The 23606-nt window shown below is 35.9% G+C and overlaps 1 protein-coding gene across 13 annotated transcripts in view; it reads left to right on the forward strand.

Moving 5' to 3' along the window:
* Nucleotides 1-23606, forward strand: part of Herc1 (HECT and RLD domain containing E3 ubiquitin protein ligase family member 1) — a 169001-nt gene that overhangs the window by 35009 nt on the left and 110386 nt on the right. For all 13 annotated transcript variants that reach the window (XM_063265523.1, XM_063265529.1, XM_063265525.1 and 10 more), the window contains exons 4-19: nucleotides 1071-1265; nucleotides 2739-3050; nucleotides 5590-5686; nucleotides 6192-6335; nucleotides 8607-8734; nucleotides 11447-11591; nucleotides 11801-11972; nucleotides 13598-13732; nucleotides 14027-14192; nucleotides 14545-14670; nucleotides 15829-16050; nucleotides 16332-16484; nucleotides 16615-16747; nucleotides 17630-17821; nucleotides 19853-20074; nucleotides 23120-23293. In XM_063265523.1, the coding sequence (XP_063121593.1) occupies nucleotides 1071-1265; nucleotides 2739-3050; nucleotides 5590-5686; nucleotides 6192-6335; nucleotides 8607-8734; nucleotides 11447-11591; nucleotides 11801-11972; nucleotides 13598-13732; nucleotides 14027-14192; nucleotides 14545-14670; nucleotides 15829-16050; nucleotides 16332-16484; nucleotides 16615-16747; nucleotides 17630-17821; nucleotides 19853-20074; nucleotides 23120-23293 (2716 nt within the window). The remainder of the gene's footprint in view (nucleotides 1-1070; nucleotides 1266-2738; nucleotides 3051-5589; nucleotides 5687-6191; nucleotides 6336-8606; nucleotides 8735-11446; nucleotides 11592-11800; nucleotides 11973-13597; nucleotides 13733-14026; nucleotides 14193-14544; nucleotides 14671-15828; nucleotides 16051-16331; nucleotides 16485-16614; nucleotides 16748-17629; nucleotides 17822-19852; nucleotides 20075-23119; nucleotides 23294-23606) is intronic.

Below are 23606 nucleotides of genomic sequence, written 5' to 3' on the forward strand. Positions count from 1 at the left end.
AGTTTATGTGCGTTAATAAAAAAGGGCAAAAGTAAGTTGATATCAGAAAATATGGAAAGCAAATTAATTTTAGCTCTACTGATAGAAGATGTGAAGGTAAAATAGCATTCTTCTTTCCTAGGACATCGATTTGAATACTTTAAACCTTAATATTCAGTGTTAGTGTGTTTGCCGTGACACTGATACTCTGATATAGACCCATTCCTTGGTTCAAGCAGTCAGAGAGTTACCTTGGTTCCTATGCTTTGGGACAAAATATAGTTACATACATACATACATACATACATACATACACACACACACACACACACACACACACACACACACACACACATCTTTTTTTTGAGACAAGATCTCAATGTGTAACCCTGGCTGTCCTGGAACTCATTATGTAGACCGCTGACTTCTGACTCCCAAGTGCTGGGATTAAAGGGCTACACCACCATGCCTGGTCAGTAAATGGTCTATATAACAAATACATAGGATTTAAATGTCCATTAGAAAAAAAGTAGTTAATTGTGATTTTAACATTACATGGAATACTGTCTATTTAAGCATGAAGAGTAGGCAGACAATTTTGCATTATTGCCTTGTGTCATTTGTCATTCTTAATGGCTGTGTTAAAGAATGTGCATATGAAGAAGGTAGCACTTATGTAAAAGTGACAAGATGATTAGTGATGTTTTCTTTCTACTCTGTCTTTATGAACTTGGATTTTCTGTAAAGTTCATATGTGAAAACATTTTTATTTAAAGAGGCTTGATTATGTATGTCCTTCCCATTTTAGTTATTTATTCTGAGTGAATAAATATTTCAGCTATCTGTTTTTAAAGTTCGATGTGTGTAGCTTAGCATGTTAGAAGTTAAGACAGGGGCTGGGGATTTAGCTCAGTGGTAGAGCGCTTGCCTAGGAAGCGCAAGGCCCTGGGTTCGGTCCCCAGCTCCGAAAAAAAGAACCAAAAAAAAAAAAAAAAAAAAAAAAAAAAAAAAGAAGTTAAGACAGTAATATCAGAGAATATATAAAGCTAGACTAAATGATTATTGTGTGTGTGTATTTACATTTTTAATAGGTTTGTAGAATGGCTTCTGACTACTCAAGAACATGTGCTAGCCCAGATAGCATCCAGACTGGTGATGCTCCCATTGTTTCTGAAACCTGTGAGGTCTATGTTTGGGGCAGCAACAGCAGCCATCAGTTGGTAGAAGGCACACAGGAGAAAATACTACAACCCAAACTGGCTCCTAGTTTTTCTGATGCTCAGACCGTAAGTTCTCTATATTCTTTGTGAACTGGTAGATAATGAGGTATATATATACTTTTGTGTCATAAGTTATGTTGAGTATATTTTTCAAAGAGTAAAAATTCTTGATTGAGCATTTCTTATCTATGATATTTTTATATCACATCAGTTCTTCATTTTAACAGAAAATGCATTTTTGATCTGTCATAACTTCGATACCATTTCTATATTCAAAATATTAAATTGGGATCTAGATTTTTAAAAAGCCTAATGAAGCAGCGTATAATGGTAAACATCTTTAATGCCAGTACTCAGGAGGCAGAGGCCTGATCTCTATAACGAGTTCTAGGCCAACCAGCACTACAAAATGAGACCCTGTTTCAAAATACCAAAAACTGAAAATATATAGATAAAAATGTAAAAATCCTAATGAATGGTAGCAGTTTTTATTTTTGTATTCCACACAAGTAATACTTAATAAAAGGGACTTTTCCCTTTTTTCAGAGTGGCATTTCATTTTCTTATGATCAAGTTTTTTTCCCCCTATTTTTATATTTGTAGTTCACAGTAAAGCTTTATATTTTATTTTCATTAAATTGCATTTTTTTTCTCATGAGTATGAAATGTGTGTGTGTATATATATATGTGTGTGTGTATGTATATGTATATATGTATACATATATATATATATATTTATCTGAATGATTCCTGCTTTAATGGACCTAAGGAATTTATAGGAATGGTTTTCCTTCTCCAATTATGAGGACACTTGTTTTATTTTTTTTTAGATTTTTTTTTGAGATTTTATTTATTTAATTTTATGTGTATGGGATGTTTTACCTGCATATACAAGTGTTTGTGTATCATGTAAGTACAGTGCCTGTGGAAGTCAAAAGAGGATGTTGGATTCCTTGGAGCTGAGGTTAAAGACCATTGTGAGCGCCTATGTGGGTGTTGGGAATCAAACCCAGGTCCTCTGGAAGAGCAGCCAGGGCTCTTAACCCCTGAGCCATCTCTCCAGCTCCATTGTTTCATTTTTGTCATGCTTTGGTAGATAACCTTAAAGGATGCATGAATTTACACTGGGCATAGGGTTACTATGAAAATGCCATTGATGATGGGAGGAGAGACCTTTGATCCTGGGATGGCTTGATGCCCCAGTGCAGGGGAATGCCAGGGCTGGGAGGCAGGAGTGGGTGGGTGGGTGGGTGGAGAAGCACCCTCACAGAAACAGGCAGAGGGAGTATGGGATAGGAGGTTTCCAGAGGGGAAACCAGGAAAGGCGATTACATTTGAAATGTAAATAAATAAAATATCCAATAAAAAACCAAAGGAAATGTCATTGATGTTTTCAGCTTACTGCTCCCTAGAGAGGATCATGCCATTTTCTGCTCCTAATGATTTCCTTCCTGCCTTTTTGATGAACCTGACCTTAAGTTTTATTTTTTGACTCTCTCAAAGCATTTTCTAACTTAAGATTCTGGTGTTCTTTTATAGATTGAAGCTGGACAGTATTGCACTTTTGTCATTTCTACAGATGGCTCGGTCAGAGCTTGTGGTAAAGGCAGCTATGGGAGACTGGGCCTCGGAGATTCCAATAATCAGTCTACCTTAAAAAAGTTGACTTTTGAGCCTCACCGGTCCATTAAGAAAGTTTCATCATCTAAAGGCTCTGATGGTCACACTTTAGCTTTTACCACAGAAGGTGAAGTCTTCAGCTGGGGAGATGGCGACTATGGGAAACTAGGACATGGGAATAGTTCAACCCAGAAATACCCCAAGCTTATCCAGGGCCCACTACAGGGAAAGGTATGTATTTTGGGTTTAAAAATAATTACAGTGGTGTAGTAATAGGCAATATCTGTCAGGTTTTGATATAGTCTTTTCTGAATTACCTCTTGCCTGCTACTCTTTATCTTACCTTTTTGTGTATATTTTATTTTTACATGCATTATTTAATTTTAGTTCTTTTTATTTCGGCCTAAATGTGTGGGGACATGTGAGGTCAGCCTTCTGTGTTGTTTCTAGGACAGTATTCCACTTTTTAAGATAAATTTTTTGGGGGAATCGAGAGATAGCACAGTACTAAACATGCATACTGTTCTTTAGAAGACCCATGTTCGTTCTCAGCAACTGCCCTGTAACACCAGCTCCAAGGGGGTCAGTGTCTCTGGCCTCCATAGGCACCTACACGCACACACACACCCCATTAAATAAAGGAAAATCTATTTTTATTATTTTGTTGGGTGACGTAGTGCTCGCCTTTAATCCTAAAACTTCGGAGGCAGAGGCAGGCATGTCTCTTAGTTCGAGGCCAGCCTGGTCTATACAGTGGGTTCCAGGACAGCCAGGGCCACTGAGATACCTTGTCTTAAAAAAAAAAAAAAAAGATTTATTTTATGCATGCGAGTGTTATGTCTGCATGCATGTTTGTGTACTGTGTGTGAGTGTGCATTCATGTGTGTGCATGTGCATGCACGCCTGATGCCCGAGGAGGCTAGAAGAGGTCAGATCTCTTGGAACCATGCAGGTGTTAGAAAACAAACCACGCCCTCTGCAAGAGCAGAAAACTACATCCCAGCCCTCTCTCCAGTCCTTCTACTTTTTTTTTGTTGTTGTTGTTGAGACAGGATCTCACTTATTAAGCTAAGTTGGCTGCCCATTGAGCCTCAGGATCATCTTGTCTCTGCAGTTCTAGTCATAACATTATAAACATCTGCACTTCTGGCTTTTTACATGAAGTTTTGGTGACTGAACTTTGGTTCTCATGTGTGCATACACACACTTTATAGACTGAGTCATCTCTCTAGTCCTTGAATGATGAGGAATTTAGAGTGGTTAAGTGATTGTCAAGGGTCTTATTTAAACAATTGGTGCCATTAGGAACAGAACTTGTTTTTTTATTTTTGTTTGATTTTTCTTTACAGAAGTAAGACTTTTATATGAGTTTCTATGTTTTAAGATTGAACAATTTATAACGGAATACCTAATAAATAATTTTTCTACCATGAGACATTTTTCCAAATGGCTATCAAACAAATCCCATACAGCGTTGACTTGTAGAATCTAACTTACTCATTAAAGTTATAGTACCCAAAGCAATGGGTTTTGTAACATGCCACTTCATAAACACCAGCAAATATTTGATAAGGTACAGAGTGTGTTGGGTATAGTAGCACACATCTGTAATTCCAGGTAAAGATAGTTAGGATTGCTAGTTAGAGGGCAATGAGCATAGATGAAGGCCATGCCTCAGTAACTGAAAAGATATTGAATATGGAACTCTAATTCCACTGCTTTACTTATATTCTTCTTAATATCCCCTTTCTATAACAATATAATGTAAATATCACAGTGGAAAAATAACAGAATATTTTAAATTAATTTACAAATGAAAATCATAGAATTTTTCAGTGTTTAGAATATATTAGGTGTTCAGATTTTAAAAATGGAGTCTTACATTTAAATTTCTCTGAATTCTCATTTCTGGAGGTTCAAAAGAGAGGGAGTTATTAGTGCTGACTTTTTCTGTATGCTTTTGTAAAAGTAGCTGATACTATTGATCAGTATTAGAAGGTATAAGTGGTCCCTAAGGTACCGTAATATGTCCTTACTGCTTTGATTCTGCTAACCCAGTGATTCTCAACTGTGGGTAGCAACCCCTTTGTTGGGTTATCATGATCCTTTCATAGGGGTTGCCTAAGACCATTGGAAAAACACATGCATTTACATTATGATTCATAACAGTAGCAAAATTAGTTATGAAATAGCAATGAAAGTAATTTTATGGTTGAGGTCACCACAACATGAGAAATTGTATTAAAGAGTTCAAGCATTAGGAAGGTTGAGAAACACTGTACTAATCAAAGATAATTTCTTGATGACAAAATGTCTGTGAAAAGTTTAATGTGAGTTTATATTCCACTTATATTAGTAATAGCCAGTATTTTTTGAGTTACTTACTAGGGAAATGAGCTTTCCTTGGTCAGTAAAGACCAGAGATTTTTATGTTAATCTTAGATTTTAAAAAGTTGCCATTGTCCTTGTTATACTCTCTCCAACTCGTTCAGTAAAGATTTGATTGATGCTGTAGCATTCTGATCAAACTGTTGTCTTTGCTAGAAATTACAATATCTCTTTTTGGATTGAGAAAACTTGTTCTCTTCTTTGTGTCAAAGCCAGGGTTCAGGGCTCAGGAAGCAGAACATGGACTTAAGTGATTGCTTAGTCAGTACCCTTGGTCCTCTCGACAGCCTCTCTGAGTTATGAGTAGTAATGCCTCTGAAGTTCCAGTGTGCATGTGTTTTAGCATTGGCATGCTTGTCGGATTTACTTGTGTGCATTTCAGGTAGTTGTCTGCGTATCAGCTGGATACAGACATAGTGCTGCTGTCACAGAGGATGGTGAATTATATACATGGGGTGAAGGAGATTTTGGAAGATTAGGTAAGAGTTTTAAAATTTGGAATTACCCCACAGAGCAAAAATGATCTGTTACTAAGACCCAGTGAGCATGAAGTTCATAGGTGATTTATTTTTATTAGTTTTAAACTCAAAGTCAGATGTATTTCTATAGATAATTTTGTCTAGATTTTGTTGCATTATCTAAGATGTAACCAAGAATTATAACCAGGCTCTGTAGAGTTTCAGAGATAAGAAACATAGCATTATGAACTTGAATGTATTGATCAGTGAAAACAAGTTGACCTGGATGGGGTATTAGACACATTAAGGTAAGTGCTGTTATGATAGGAACCTAGAATGTTCTAAGTCGTTAATTTGCCTGTAATTTGCTCCCAGGTTGGGAGCAGCCTAGGAGACTGGTATAGCAGGTAGAGATGATTCACTTTTTTGTATTTAATTGCATTTAAAAATAACTGGTAGCATATTACTTTTGTGAAATTATGACCTAGAGAAAAGGAGTTAACATTATTTCTGTGATCTGTCTAAGGTCATGGTGACAGTAACAGCCGTAACATTCCAACGTTAGTAAAAGACATTAGCAATGTCGGAGAGGTTTCCTGTGGAAGTTCACATACGATCGCTTTGTCCAAAGATGGAAGAACTGTGTGGTCTTTTGGAGGAGGAGACAACGGTATGTACACGAACAAACAAAACCTATGGGTAGCTTTGCTCTTTTTTTCTTAAAGATTGAAGAAAAAAATCTTTTTCAAGTATGTATACTTAGTATAGAAAAACTCAAATATAGAGAAACAGACATAAAAACAAATAAATTGTTTTAACCATTGTTAACACATTGGTAGACAGATCACTTTATGCATGTCTTTTTTAAAAACCAAAGTAGGCCTGAATAGCTCATATGTATTATTTTTATAGTTTGTTGGCTATAATATAGCAATATTTTATGAATATCAGTAAACACGTCACTATATTGCTTTAAAAAGGCCTAGAGTACTATTATATTCATCTGTAGGATAATTTATAAAGTAATAAGTTTCTCATTGTTGAGTAACAAGATGCCCCCTAGTTTTTGTTTTTTCCCAATGTTAAAATCAGTTTTTTCTCCCCCAACCATGTGGGAAAACAATAAGGCTGTCAGTAAGGAAGATGAAGCAAAAGAAACACCCCATGAATGAGCAGATTTTTGCCCAATTTAATTGTTACTCTGTCAGCATTGTGAATGTTTACTTGTGCATAGAGAGCAGCAATACTAGGTATTGGTCTGGAGAGATGGCTCAGAGGGTAGGGGCACTGACTCTGTTCCAGAGGTCCTGAGTTCAAATCCCAGCAACCACATGGCTCACAACTATCTGTGATGGGATCTGATGCTTTCTTCTGGTGTGTCTGAAGACAGTGACAGTGTACTCATATAAATAAAATAATTCTTTTTTTTTTTTTTTTTTTTTCGGAGCTGGGGACTGAACCCAGGGCCTTGTGCTTGCTAGGCAAGCGCTCTACCACTGAGCTAAATCCCCAGCCCCAAAATAATTCTTAAAAAAAACAATGCTAGGTATTAAAAATAAAATAATTTTAGCCAGGTGTGATAGTGCTCTCTTGCTCTTCCTAGATTTCCAAGGCTGAGGCTAGAGGGTTTGAAAGTTACAGGGTATCAGGGACTTGTCTCAAAAAAGAAACACTAAACCAAACAAAAAATGATAACTCAAGAAATAATTCATGTAATGAAAGTAATATAATTTAAATTACATTTTAATGATTTTAGTGGGGTTACATTGATATTTTATCCATTTTCCTTCTCTTTCAATAATTTTCCACATTTTTTTGTTTTGTGAACTATTGAATCTTTAACTTCTTAAAAATTATGTGAACTGTCAGCCCCGTTTCCTTTTTCAAATCAAGGTCTTATTATGTATCCCTTTCTATGTAGACCTTGCTGTCCTTAAACTTTTGCATATCTCTATCTATTGATTATCTATCTATCTACCTACCTACCTGTCAGTCTGTCTGTCTATAGACAAGGACTCTGTGTGCAGACCAGGCTGGCCTAGAACTCACAGAGATCTGCCTGCCTCTACTTCCCAGATGCTGGGATTAAAGGCATGTACCACTACTGGCTTGGCTTCAAACTCTTTTACCCCCACAAAATTCTGGGATTATAGTGGCTGGCTGGCTGGCTGGCTGGCTGGCTGGCTGGCTGGCTGGCTGGCTGGCTGGCTTGCTTCCCTCCCTCCCTCCCTCCCTCCCTCCCTCCCTCCCTCCCTCCCTCCCTCCCTCCCTCCCTCCCTCCCTTTCTTTCTTCCTTCCTTCTTTCCTTCCAGGATAGGGTCTAGCTGTGTGACATTAGACTTGAGCTCTTCTTCTGACTCTGCTTTTCAGCAGTAGAATTATAAGCCCGTGTTACAATTCCTGGTTATTTTGTCAAACCGTTTAAAGGTAGAAATACAGACACTGGTGAGATGGCTCAATGTATTAGAGCATTTGCTGCTCTTTTAGTGAATTGACGTTTGGTTCCTAGCACTCACATCAGGCAACTCACAACCACCTGTCATGGATCCCACACCCTCACCCTCATCTGTACTCTCTGGAAATTCACACACACACACGCACACACGCACGCACGCATGCACGCACGCACACATACAATCTTTAAAATGTTTTTTAATTCTAAAAAAGGAAAAAGTTAGAAATATGGCTTAAAGGGGGACAAAGAAAATTGTTTTGTGTCTCTTTAAAATAGCTTTTATTGAATGAGAATAAAACACAAAAGGCTATTAGTTATTGATTGTTAACTTTCTTGAAACAGACATGTTCATTTGTTAATGTCTTCTTCTATCAGGAACTTACAGGTTTCTAAGTCTGTCAGGTCATTGCTATAAAAATTAAGGTACTTTATTAAGAATGGACTTAAGTTGCCTTACTTGAAATTTTTTTTTTTTAACGTTTGTAGGTAAACTTGGCCATGGTGATACCAACAGAGTATATAAACCTAAAGTTATTGAAGCTTTACAAGGAATGTTTATTCGCAAAGTTTGTGCTGGGAGCCAGTCTTCACTTGCTTTGACATCAACAGGGCAGGTAAGACTAAGGAATAAACATACATAAGAGTATTTCAATGGACTAGGTAAAAATAAAACGTTTTAGTCTTGACTGTCTCGGAACCCACTCTATAGACCAGTCTGGCCTGGAACTCACGGAGATCTACTGCCTTTGCTTCCTAGGGTCTGTTATAAAAGTGTGTGCCACTACTGCCTAGCTAAGAACAAGATTTTAAAACACATATTGAGAAAAACTGCTTAATTTTGTTTCAAATATAATAGATGAAAACGAGCCAGGTTTTCTTACCTGAACATGTGATCTGGATACATTTTCTTTTAGTACTCTGCTCTTTGAAGTAAGTTGATAAAATGGCTTGAATGTAGGAGCCCACTGTATGCTAGGCCAACGTAGACAGACAACCAGCAAAGCTGAAATTCACATTTAATTTAGTTATTTTTTGAAAGACTCGAGTATTCCATATGCTGAAACATTTAAAACAAACTATTCATTTTATTTTATTGTAGACTCAGTTGCATACTATAGTACTCTGGTATAAATACATGATTTTTCATGTGTTCCTCCTAGTAGGTTATGGAGTAAGAATCCATGGATTGAAATCCAAGTGCTCACTTGATTTATATCCACAAGCAAATCTCAGACCTCCCTTCAGTGTCATATGCTCTCATTTTATGAAAGGAAATAATTTTTGCTTTGCGTACCAGATGGTTGTATAAGATAATTATTTAAATTTAAAGTTTTTATGTTTAAGTGTTGGTAGATAATAAACAGTAAATCTGTTATATTCCAAAGGAAATTGTGTATCATGACCATATTATGTTATGTGAAGTCCAGTGTGTATGTTGACAGAAATAAAGTAGAAGAAATACTTTGATGAGCCATTCTGCTTACTATTATACCTGTGGAACTTTCTGTTTGTCCTTCAGTAGCTTCCTTCAGACCTACTGAGTGCTAATTTTCTTCTAAATGTAACTCTTAGGTTTAAATGAAGGTAATGTATTCTTATATAGCATGATATAATACCTAAAATGCAAGATGAGTAATTTTTTTGTGTATGTTATAGTTTCTGGGGATCAAATCTGGGATGTTGTCTCTGCTAAGCAGGTTCTGCACCAACTGAGCTACCAATGTTCTTAATCTAGGTGCTCAGCTAAAAGAACATTTGAAAGAAAACCCAGAGGGCCCTCCTGAACACTAGTACTGTATTGGACTTTGAGTCTGTCTTAGTTTGGATTTCCAGTGCTGTGAAGAGACACCATGACCAAGGAAACTCATATAAAAGAAAACATTTAATTGGGACTGACTTACAGTTTCAGAGGTTTATTTAGTCCATTATCATCATGGTGGGAGAAGCATAGTAGCTCTAGGCAGATATGGTGCTAGAGAAGAAGCTGAAGGTTCTACATCTTGGTCCAAAGGCAGCAGGAGGAGACTGTTCCACACTTTACTTGTTTGTTTTCTGATAATTGGTATAAATATATGGTTTTCTCTTTTGATGAAAACGTTTAACCTAGTCTTACCTAAAACAATTTGGAGATAAAATAATAGCCATAAGAAGCCTTTATGGCATAAAGAAAAGAGCGAATATGATTTTTTCAAAGCCAATGGAAAGAAGTTGTTTGGTTTGCTGTTTGTTCAGCTGGTTGCCTGATTCCTCCTTTCATCTCCCTCACTTCTGCATGCATCCTGGACAGCTAAGTCAACCACTAGTCACTTTGTTATTAGTAACAAATAAAGATGTTCAGGGGAGCTGTCTTGACTTCTGATTCATATATTCTTGTATGTGATAATTAAGATCAGTTTTGTGATTCATGTTATCAATTTTAATTTATCATTACTTGCTCTAGTCTACCATGTAAGAAACATGTAAATGGAAGTTTTGTTGTTTGTTTTTGTTTCTTTTGAGATAAGGTTTCTCTGTGTAGTCCTGGGTATCCTAGAACTCACTCTGTTGACCGTGCTGGCCTCAGACTCAGAGATCTGCCTTCTTATGCCTCCCGAGTACTGGGATTGAAGGCCTGTGCCACCACCATCTGGCAATTAACTAGAAGTTTTAGGTAATATTTCCATAATTGCTTAGATTGGACAGTTTTTGTCAAATGCAAACCAGTTAGTGGTAACTTAAGCAGAGGCTCCCCTGTCTTTCTTTCCTTCTAACTGTGACCAGTTTATTTTCATCCCAGCTGCTCATCTGTTTATACACTCACTGGGTGTTTAAAAACAGTACAATAAATGATAGTGACCTTGTTCCTTTTTGGGGGAGCTGGGGGGAATGTTCCAGACATGGTTTGGAACTCTGTAGACCAGACTGGCCTAAATTTACAGAGAACTGCTTTCCTCTGCCTTCTCTGTACTGGCATTAAAGATGTGTACAACCATAGCCTACCTAATTTTTTTTTAAATGAAACATGGTGCAGATAATTTGCTAAGAAGTAATTACTGTTAATTTCCTTGGGTGTGCTAATGCCTTTATATTTCTATTTTTTATGCCTGTGTATTTTAGAGATAATTGGAAAGAAGGGGCAGGGATAATCACATGAGGCAACTAAAGGCTGCTATGTTTGCTTTTCAGCTATCTTGTTGACCAGTCTCCTGAGGGTACAATGACCATCTTTAAAATGATTAAAACACTAAACTTTATTTTAATATCAGAAAGGAACTTCAACTTGATAATTTTAGTTAATAGTCTATTTATTTTAGGAATTTATGTGTTCTGTATTTCTGTCTTTTCAGGTTTATGCTTGGGGCTGTGGGGCTTGTCTAGGTTGTGGCTCTTCAGAAGCTACTGCTTTGAGACCCAAGCTCATTGAAGAATTGGCTGCCACAAGAATAGTTGATATTTCTATTGGAGATAGTCATTGTTTGTCTCTCTCTCATGGTAAAGTCATGTTTATTTGTTTGTTTTAGTATTTTAAGTAGCATCTTTATAGCCTAAGCACAAACTTTAAATCCTCCTGTCTTACCTCCTTAGTGCAGGGATTATAAGTGTTCTAAGTCATTAGTTTTAAAAAAATATTATCAATTACTCTTTTTAAAAAAATGTGTTACATTTAAATTTAATTTTTATACTTTATGTCTTATTTTTAGATAATGAAGTTTATGCCTGGGGCAATAACTCCATGGGACAGTGTGGCCAGGGAAATTCAACAGGTCCTATTACTAAACCAAAGAAAGTGAGTGGCTTGGATGGCATAGCTATTCAGCAGATCTCAGCTGGAACATCACATAGTTTGGCATGGACTGCTCTCCCTAGGGACAGGTAAGTGCTATATACTTAAACATGCTTGTGATTTTTTTTTAATTTTCCTACATTTATTTTAGAACTATGAATGTCATAAAATCGGGTCAGTATTACACAATGTACTTCAGAAGGTAAATAATTAAACTTAATGCTAGTAGTAATAATAATACTATATTAAAATTAATTTCTAAATCGTACAGATTTTGATAAGTATATTGGTCTCATGTTTAACAGAATAATAGCACATTCCAATCTCTACAATAAGAGTAAGGTACATACTACTCTACTGATGTTCATGATAACACCATGTCTGTGTCATGGTGTTTGGGAGTGGATATTGGTTTTAGCTTAAGGTTTCTTTCTTTTGTAAAATTGTACATGTGAAAAGTGAACAGTGGCTCTCACAGGCCGAGTTGTCATTTGTACATACTCGAGTCAATTTAAAGTCATTTAGAGTTGTATCAAAAACAATATTTTATATAGGTAATTATGTTAATATCTTTGCCTACTATAACAAATTAAATACTGTAAAAGGGAAAAGGATTTACTTTGGTTTACGTGTATCAGTCCATCATTTTCTGGCTCCATTGCCTTGGCCTGGTCAGTCAAAACATTGTGGCACAGCAGAAACAGCCCACCTCATTTCAATATTGTATTTACTAGCTTAGACCAAGCCTTCAACGCAAGAGTCTTTGTGCAGAACAGTTCATATGCTACCCTCCAAGAACATAACAGTAGTATTACTAAATTTAGAATAAAATTTAATGTGATTTTTAAGATTAATATATATGCTATTTAAAGTATATATAATTTCTAGTATTGACTCTGTTATCATAGAAATAACATTTAGATGTCTTTTTATGTACATTGAGATTACATATATTTCAAAATGAATTAGCTGTATTTAAGATACTTTTCTTAATCATCTTCTCATTTTGAATTCTCTATCTTTAGAGAATGATTTAAAAGTTAAGTACCAAGCTGAGGATATGGCTGAATCAGTAAATTGTTTACCTGGCAAGTATGAGGCCCTGAGATCAGATCTCTAGTCCCATGTAAAAGCCAGGTGCTGCAGTACATGTCTTTAATCTTGGTGTTGAGGTTGCGGTAGGGGGCATCAATGGATCTCGGGAGTTCATTGGCCTATTTTGCCAAATTAGTGAACTCTAGATTCAGTGAAGGACCTTGTCTCCAAAAAAAAAAAAAAAAAAAAAAAAAAAAGAAAGCAACTGAGGAAGACCCTGGTCATCAACCTCTGCTTTCCACACACACGTAGACCCACACCCCCACATGCACACACATGAACACATGAATAATATCAAATACACAGTTTAATGTCTTCATATCAAGAGGAAATGAACTAAACTCAGAACTAGACTTTATTGAATTAAAACATTTGTTTAGCTTCATTGCTCTTCGTTTGGTTGGATTTCTTTCTAAAATAAAGCAAATTACTCACAAATAACAAAACAACGTGAAAAACAAAACAAAACAAAAGACCCTGGAAACCCAGTTGCTATACTTTTAAATCAAGGAAGCTGTTTTGTTTTGTTCTTCCCAACTAGGTCTTGTTTTTTGTTTTTGATTATGTATAGAAATTTCATTATAAGGCTGTTGGATGCTTTTCTTATGCTTCCTTCTAGACAAGTTGTTGCATGGCACAGACCTTATTGTGTAGATCTTGAAGAGAGTACCTTCTCACATCTGCGGTCTTTTCTTGAGAGATACTGTGATAAAATAAACAGTGAAATCCCCCCACTTCCTTTCCCATCATCTAGGTAAGTTGTAGATACCTATGCATGCATATATATTAATTACTCTTTTCAAACTTTTATTTATTCTTTTTTGTTTTTCTCCAAATTACATGAGTCTTCTTTGAAAGCTAGAAAAGAACCAAGCTTATTAATAACTTTGTAGTTTTTAAAGGTTATATATAATTTCTTAAATGATGTCTTAAAATTTATCATTGGTCATCACTTGACAATTTTTAAAGAGAAAAACATGTTCCTTAAACTGTATATATATTTACTTTTATGCTTCAAAAATTCATACCAGCTTGTTTTTTCTTTCAGGGAACACCATAATTTTCTTAAGCTGTGCCTGAAGTTGCTTTCAAATCACCTTGCTCTGGCCCTTGCGGGAGGGGTAGCTACCAGTATTCTTGGGAGACAGGCAGGACCACTTCGAAATTTGCTCTTCAGGCTGATGGACTCAACTGTCCCAGATGAAATCCAAGAGGTGAGAAGAGAGTCTGTGGCCTGAAGCCATAGCTAGATGATAGATATATTCAGCAGTGCACTGTATACTAGCAATTGTAGGCTTTCCCTGTGTAGCTCTTGTCTGTCCTGGAACTCTGTAGACTAGGCTGACCTTGAACTCAAGACCCAGCTGCTTCTGCCTACTAAGTGCTGGATTAAAGGTGTGAGTCATCATGTTCTCAAACCCTCTGAAGTAAAAGTAGAGTTACATGCTTTCAGTTCTCACATGGTACTTTTAGACTTTTCATATATTGCTATTAGAAAGAGAAGATCTGGGCTGATCTTTTCCCTTTTGTCTGTTTTTTTGTTTTTGTTTTGCTTTTGGATATTAGGTGGTAATTGAAACACTCTCTGTGGGAGCAACCATGCTGTTACCTCCATTACGAGAACGGATGGAATTACTTCATTCTCTTTTACCCCAAGGACCTGATAGATGGGAAAGCTTATCCAAAGGACAGGTAAGCCTTTGCATGTAAATAAACCATTTACAGCACAGGAAATAGGACTGAGAAGAAAATAAAGCAAATCAAGTGCCAAAGGCTTGATAGTTGTGGTGCATCCTAGTTATTTGATGTTGTATGTTAGTGGAATTGTTGGACATCTGTTGTTGGACACAAATGATGCACACAACGATTTACTAAGTTACTTGGAGTCTGTTCTTAGAGTTATGATTCATTTTTCTAGTGTTGATGGTGTCAAGCCAGATCCCCTTATTTTATTTTAAATGCGGAGTTGAAATCTGTCTTAGGTTACTGCTGTTAGTCCCATGCCTAGAGGTGCTTATCTGAAAAAGAAAAGGTCATTAGCAAAAGCATTTGAGGTGTGAGTATGCTTATTTTTAATTTTTATTGTTTTAATGAAACAATAATGCTTAATTATTATTGTTTAATTAATATTATTGTTTAATGTTTAATGAAACAACTTGAAGATAAATGCTGGGCTGGAGAGATGGCTCAGAGGTTAAGAGCACTGACTGCTCTTCTAGAGGTCCTGAGTTCAATTCCCAGCAACCACATGGTGGCTCACAACCATCTGTAATGGAATCTCATGCCCACTTCTGGTGTATCTGAAGACAACTATAGTGTACTTATATATAATAAATGAATAAATCTTAAAAAAAAAAAAAGAAATGCTTTGCTGAGTTAAGTAGAAGAGTTAATTGTAAAGCTATAGATTTGAAGGGAAACATGGTATTTACTGGCAATATAATGTCCACAGATGCTTCCCAGTAAATATTTTGCATAGTTTAGATTACAAGTGATTCTTTCAAACATTAGAATAAGCAATTCTCATCAGTAATTTTTGTAGAATAACGTAAGTAAAATTTATCTATTGGAGTTTTCTATTGATGTCTACGTATAGTGCTTAAATTATTATGTACATTATTTTAGCTAGAATTTTAGCTGTTCATCCTAAAAGATGAGATTAAAAACCTGTTACATTTTCCAAAATGGTATTAACTGAATAATTTTTCCTATAATTATATACTTCTTGAACATTGTTTATCAAGCAAGTAGATAAATTAGCTTTGCTAGTATAAAAATTCTAATTTCTAAAATTTTTTTTCTCTTCTAGTACATGTTATCTGAGTTATATGTTTCTTTTTTATTGTTTAGAGAATGCAACTGGATATAATTCTGACAAGTTTACAGGATCATACACACGTAGCCTCCCTTCTTGGCTATAGCTCACCTTCTGATGCTGCTGACCTTTCGACTGTGTGCATGGGATATGGAAACCTGTCAGATCAGCCATATGGTCCTCAGACCTGCCATCCAGACACTCATCTGGCCGAAATTTTAATGAAGACTCTCTTAAGAAATTTAGGGTTTTATACGGTACCTTGCTTTTTCAATATATTAAGAAAAGAATAAAGGGGTAAGGATCTTTTTGGGCCAAAGTATTATAACACTTAAACAATATAAATTAAAATTTTAGATTCCCTTCTCCAAAGATGTCAGATCTGAAATACTGTGGTGTCCAAGTAATATCTAACCTAAAATTATAAAATGACATGTTAAAGTTTTATCAAGTGTTTCTCATGCAATAAAAAAGAATAAACATAAAAATAGTTTTCCAAACATACTTAAAATATAATCTTTATTATATGTTATTTTAGGATCAAGCATTTGGAGAGCTAGAAAAGAATAGTGATAAATATCTTCTTGGAACATCATCTTCAGAGAACAGTCAGCCTGCTCATCTTCATGAGCTACTGTGTTCATTACAGAAACAACTGCTTGCTTTTTGCCACATTAATAACATTACTGAGGTATGGATTCTGTGCTTTACATGATGCTCTACTAGGAACATACAACTCAGATAGTTGGGGATGTCATAATGTTTTTGTACTTTGGCTCTTCCAGAGTGGTGATTTAGGCATTTTGTTTGTTTGTTTGCAGAACTCAAGCAGTGTGGCATTGCTTCATAAACATCTTCAGCTCCTGCTGCCTCATGCCACAGACATCTACTCACGTTCTGCGAATTTGCTTAAAGAAAGTCCTTGGAATGGCAGTGTTGGAGAAAAATTAAGAGGTGAGTTTGGTGTTGGATTTCACATTTAACCAGTGGTTATAAAGTAAGAGTGATTGAACTTTCCCAAACCTTCAAGAGGGCCTGATAATCTCTGTGTAGAGGAGAAATGATCCTGAGTTTGGTTCGCATTTATTCATTGTTTGTTTTCATCTTGGTTCAGGGGTGACTTAACAGTGATTGATCTTAAAGGATTCTATTTATCTCAATAGATAAAAATTTAAAGGCATTAAGTGATATAAACTCAAACAGTTAATTTATGATATAAAGTAACATTTTTATCTATTGCATATTTGGGCAGTATTCTACCTCCCTTCCTTTTTTTCAAGACAGGGTCTTCTGCTGTAGTAATATGCTGTTCTTAATTTCAAAGCAATTCTTCTGACTTCCACATAGCTGAGGACTTTCCTTGGCACCAGAGCCTCTCTTGTTGCCTACTGAATATTTTCTTGGTTGTTGATCTCTGAAGTTTTTCTTTTCCCACCCCTACCCCCCCCAAAAAAAATAGAAGAAGAAGAAAAGAAAGAAATCAGCTGAGAAACCAAGACTATTATTTACTAGTCTGGTTTGACTGTTATGTATGCAATATAAATTTATTGTTCATTCAGACTGCGCTCACTTCTAAATGTTCTTCCTTTCCCTGAGTACAGTGCAGTAATGGAACAAATCCGATTGAAAAGTGATTCCCATAGTGAAAGGACAGATATTTTATGATCTTAATTTTAAAATTATTTTAATTTAAAAAAATATAAAAAGCTTGCCTTATGATTTGAACAAAGAGTTAATGAATTTGTCTACTCTCTTTCTAAACTGAAGAAGTATTTAGTTTTTTTTTTTAAGATTGTTTGAGGTAATTGATTTACGTTGCATTCTTGTTGTTCATAGATGTGATCTATGTGTCAGCTGCAGGCAGTATGCTCTGTCAGATTATCAACTCCCTACTGTTGCTCCCCGTGTCAGTGGCTCGTCCTTTATTGAGTTACCTCCTCGACCTCTTGCCACCTCTTGATTGCCTTAACAGACTCCTGCCAGCTGCTGCTCTTTTAGAAGACCAAGAATTACAGTGGCCTCTTCATGGTAAGTAGAGGCAATAAAAAGTTAAATAGTGTTCTTGAGAAAGGTTGTCCTTCTTTCATTTCTCAAGTAAAACAATACTGTGATCAAAAAGATACGATATCTTCTAAGAGTAAACAGTCTAAAGTGGGCCATTGACATGCAGTAGCTAAGAAAGCTGGTTATAGACATCACAGCAAGCATCTTTATGGTCAGTGGTTCTAAGGCTTTTGTTCTTCAGAGTATGAATGACTGAAAATAAGATGTGTCGTACAACAGTAGCAGAATTGTGTCATACTGTAGTCAGCATTACTTTTTTCCTTTGATGTATTGAAAATAATTCATTTATAATCAGTGGATCATTATATTTGATTTAAGCATTTTATGTCGTAAATATAAAAAATTATAAATTTAAATATATATTTGACAGTAACATTTCTTATTTTTGTTGGATATATAAATAACTGGTTGAATTTTAAAATGGAGATTGAGAAAGTATCTTTTTAGTGCATTTGATTTTAAACATGGCATTTTAATTCATTCTTGATTTATATAATGCTGTTGTTCTAAACAGTTGACAATACTTAGATTTGCAAAATATTATTGTTACCTATTGGAGTATTTGTGTTAAGGCAGTCAACATTAGAACATTACATCTTTCAAAACTAGTGAATTGTCTTTTCTTTTAAATCTCTGCTAGTAACTTCTTGTGTAACTGTAAGAAAGCCACTTGTTCAGTGCATAGAGTGTTTGTTTTCTTTTCTTTCTTTCTTTTCTCCTTTCTTCCTTCCTTCCTTCCTTCCTTTCTTTCTTTCTTTTTTTTAACTGGAAAGCATTGGACTCTGACAGGATAACGTTGAAGCTCTCTTGCTGGAATAGTGGTCAGTTCTGTTGACCATTGCATTGAAATGGTCAAAATATCAAATTCATGACTGCTGATATTAGTGTAGTGATTTGGCTTGATGTGGATAGTTTCAGGGTTATTTTTGCTTTAAAGTGTCTTAGAACTTTCTTGTGTTGGATGAGCTAACTATCCTATTCTGAATTTCTTTGGGTTGGTTCATGAACTTTTTTAAAGTTTTTCTTTTTGAAGCTGTTCTTGCCTAGTTTGCCAAATTAGTACTATATTTATATAGTATGAATTTGGAATCTTAATTCTTTTTTTCCTATTTTCTGAAATAATTTTTGTAAGGTAAAGATTATCTTTTATTGAAGTGCTAGAGGAATTTTTCTATGAAATTATGTGGCTTTTGTGGTTTTTTTACTGTGTATGTGCATGGATTGTGGGATTCTTTTCTTTCTAATCCATTTTAGAAATTGTAATTTTTCCAGAATATGTTATTTTGTTGGCTTTCAAGTTCATCGGTGTAAAAGTGATTGCATTCATTTGTGGTTTAAGAAATTTCCTATGTAAGCATTGTTATATTTCTTTTTATATCTATTTTTAAAATATATGGAGTCTGTTTTTCTTTATTAGTTTTACTAGACTTATTTATTAATTTTTTTCAAATATCCACCTTTTGGAATGCTTTTTTTCGCACCAGTGATTTTTGATTTCTGTTACCTTCACAGTTATAGTGTCTTGTGCATGTGAAGAACTTTTAGAAACAAACATCCAGTAAGAAAACTTGGGTCTGGATTTGTATGAGACAGTTCTGAGTTCAAACCAGAAGAGCATTAGCCAATAGTGTCACTTTTATTAATGAATTCTTGTTTGGTTTTGGAGAAACAGTCCCAAAGACTGACTAAAAATGATAAAATTTACTCTAGGTAGTATAATAGAATCCATTAAGATAAGTTTGCATGCGCTGATTTAGTATTTTTCTTAAAATTAGTAACTTTACAAAGGAAAAATTATTTGATAGCTTTACATGTCTGTGTACATTTTAAATTAGTCTAATAGATCAGGTAATTTGTATATAGAAAATACTGTGTTTTCCTTAAGAAAATATTTTCTTCAATATGTTATAGTTTCATAGGTTAGAGACAATGAGAAAGCTTTTAAAGTATAAAAATAACAGATAAAGACACAATTACCACTGATTTTCTCTTTAGGGGGGCCAGAAGTAATTGACCCAGCTGGGGTGCCATTACCTCAGCCAGCTCAATCTTGGGTATGGCTTGTGGATCTGGAAAGAACAATTGCTCTCCTCATTGGGCGATGTCTTGGTGGCATGCTTCAAGGCTCCCCTGTGTCTCCAGAGGAACAGGATACTGCATATTGGATGAAAACACCACTTTTCAGTGATGGTGTGGAAATGGACACCCCTCAGTTGGGTAATATGCTTCTCTGAAGCACGTGAAACACGTACTTCTTTGTTTCTTCTTGGAGATCTCTTACCTGAGTGTTGAATACAGAACTCATGCATTTTCCACATTAGTTTAAAAGAGGATCTCAAATTGTAATACACAGTTCACAGAACAATAGTTAAGTTCTGCAGCATGGTGTAGGGAATTGGGTCTCAACTTGTGAAGGTTGTGAACTACTAGTGTAGTGTATATGTGGATCTAGAAAAATGTTGAGCACTAGTTCTCAACCTTTGGAATGCTGCAACCCTTTTAATAGAGTTTTTCATGATGTAGTGACCCAGCCATAAAATTATTTCATTTCTACTTCATAAATGTAATTTTTTCTACTGTTATGAACCATAATGTAAATATCTGATATTCAGGATATTTGATATGTCATCCCCAAGGGGGTTGTGACCTATAGGTTGCAAACCACTGGTCTCCAGCCAACTTTGGTAGCTTAGCCCTGTAATCCCAGTACGTGAGAGGCTGAGTCAGGGGAAATGCTACAAGATCTGGTCCAAGCTATATAAGTTCCAGGCTCAGTTGGGCTACAATGAGAGACCCTCATTCAAAAAAGCCAGAAATACAGGTCTGGTCCTATTCTGTTATACTTTTCACTCATTTTGATCAAGTCATAGGAAAAGATATTTGTGTTCTAAAGCTTGGAGTTGGAAACCACTTCCCGGACTAGAATGCACTGGAAGAGTACCTATCAGGACTGAGCAATGTTGTCTTAGACAGGGTCACAATTGCTGCGATGGAGCAGCATGACCCAAAGCACTCTGGAGAGGAAAGGGCTTACTTGGCATATACTTCTAAACCATTGTTCATCACCCAAGAAGTCAGAGGATGACAGGACTTTGGAGCCAGGAGGAGTGCTGCTTACTTGACGGCTTACTCCCCATGACTTACTCAGCCTGCTTTCTCATAGAAATCAGGCAATCAGCCCTGGGGCAAACCCTCCCACGATGGACTGGGTCCCACCATATTAATCGCTAAGAAAATACACTACAGGCTTGCCTGTAGTCCAGTCTTTTGAAGGCAGTTTCTCAGTTGAGGTTCTCTCTTCTTAGATGACTTTAGCTTGTGTCAAGTTGACATAAAACTAGCCAGCACAGCCACTACCCATAGGTTTGAATGGCAGGTTTTATTCCTCCCTTTGTAGTTTCCTTTGGGAATTACCTTTCCTTCCATATCTCCCATCTCTTCTTTGTTGGCTCTTAGACTGAACACCAGATTTATTCAGTGTCCCAGTATGATCTAGTAGTTTTATCTAGGATTGGTGTCTCAATATCTCTTGGTCTCTAAATTTGATTCTTTGAAGTACTGAATAGGATTAGCTAACCTATATTAAGCCTAATTTTTGATATTTTTTCTAGTAAGAAAAATACTCAGACATACACAAAGTCAAGAGAGAGTGGGGGAAGAGAGGAAGTAAGAGGGAGCCCACAGGGTAGAAAGGGCTGGGGTGGACAGGGAGAAAGGGAGGGTAGAAAGAAAAAGAAAAGCTTTGCTTTGGGCAGGCACATATGGTGACTAAGAGCAAGGAGAACAGTTCCCATTCAAATAGAGCAAGTACCCATTGCTTCACTTTTGACTAGAAATTGATTTTGACTGTGACTAATGAGTGCTAGACTGATTGATCCTTGTGAAGCAGAGGAAGTTAATTTGTGGGATATTCAGGCAACAATTAGCAGGGTAAGATCCCAGCATTTTCAGCACTCATGCCTGTAGTAGTCCTAGTAATCCCTGGAGTAAGAAAGGTGTCTGTTGATCCATAAATACCTTTTAACTGGACTTAAGTATGAATAAAATAAACTTCAATTTTAATATTTTTTTAGTTTTTAAGAAATAAAATTGTGTAACTTAAGAAAAGATATTTGCAGTCCCCAGCCCCGAAAAAAGAAAAAAAAAAGAGATATTTGCCTCTGTAAAACTGAATGTATAATATTTTTATTATATTATGGGTTGAATTGCCTTTTGGTACTTGTCAAAACTCTGACAATCATTTTAGAATAGTGGAAGAAAAAAAGTGAAGTGATTTAGCTGTAGGTGTGCACATACTTAACATTGTAGTACTTGGGAGAAAGAGGATCAGCCCAGACAGTAGAGCAACACCCAAAAATATGTTTCCAAAAATATAATAATAATTCTGAATGCTAAAGATCCTGTAAAAATGGGGGTTTTGTTCATGGCATCTCTGATCCTTTTTGTATCAATCTTAACTGATTGTTTTCCTTTAAGTCTATTAAAGAAAAAAACATTTTATCATCTTTTCCTTAACTGATTGTTTTCCTTTAAGTCTATTAAAGAAAAAAACATTTTATCATCTTTTCCTGTGATTCTACTTTTTTCAAAAAGATACCATGTAATTTTACTACAATGGTTTTCAAGTTGTGCTTCATGTGTAGGACATTTTGCATCCCTGGCTCTCTTGCCAAAATGTCCCTTTCTTTCTTTTTTAAAGGGAGTTAGAGAGGTGATACTGCTTCCAACTAAAAAAAAAATCAAAGGTCTTCATTTTAGTAGTGTCTACCTTAGCCCCAAGTACATAATTTCATGTTTTGAGTATATAAGATCTTATTTGCAGTTACAAAATTTATGAAGTTTAAAATTGGAAGTGGCACACACCTTTAATCCCAGCAGCTGGGAGGCAAAGGCAGGAAGATCTCTTGAATTTGAGGTCAGGCTAGTCTACAGAGTGAGTTCCAGGACTGGCAGGGCTACATGGAGAAACCCTGTCTCAAATCATTAACACCAAAGAGAACTTGAGGACTGATGGGTCAAGATATAAAGTGTTTGCTGCTAGGACTGATAACTGAGCTTGATCACTAGGACCTACTTGGTGGAAGGAGAAAAGTGACTCCAACAAGTTGTCTTCTGACCACCACAAATGCTGTAGTACACACACACACACACACACACACACACACACACACACACACACAAACATGCATGCGTGCATGCACAGGGATGATGGGGAAAGAGAAATAAGTAAATAGAATTATTAATTAAAATTTTTTTTAATAGATAAATGTATGAGCTGCCTGTTAGAAGTAGCTCTTTCAGGAAATGAAGAACAGAAGCCTTTTGATTACAAATTGCGGCCTGAAATTGCTGTCTACGTAGACTTGGCATTGGGTTGCTCTAAAGAGCCTGCCAGAAGCCTTTGGATCAGCATGCAGGACTATGCTGTCAGTAAAGGTAAGATAAAGAGGAGGAAGTGGATAGATATATAGCTAACTTACCTCACTAGTTCCGGTGTTTGTAGAGATAAAATATAATAGCCCGCCAGTTGCTTTTTCTGAGGAAAATGATTTCATATAAGTAACAGTTTGAAATAGTTATTTTCTGCTTGTGGAAAGTGGGTTGGGTTATTTGTCACATTTACATATATCCCATTTGAAGAAAGTAGATTGTGTTAAAGTTGGACTCTGTAAAAAACCATTTTATGAAAGTATTCAATGAGGCATTATGTTAGTGGATGTATATTTAGATGGCTAGGCTGTAAGCCTAC

The sequence above is a fragment of the Rattus norvegicus genome, chromosome 8 (assembly GCF_036323735.1).
Source record: "Rattus norvegicus strain BN/NHsdMcwi chromosome 8, GRCr8, whole genome shotgun sequence".
Taxonomy (NCBI): Eukaryota; Metazoa; Chordata; class Mammalia; order Rodentia; family Muridae; genus Rattus; species Rattus norvegicus.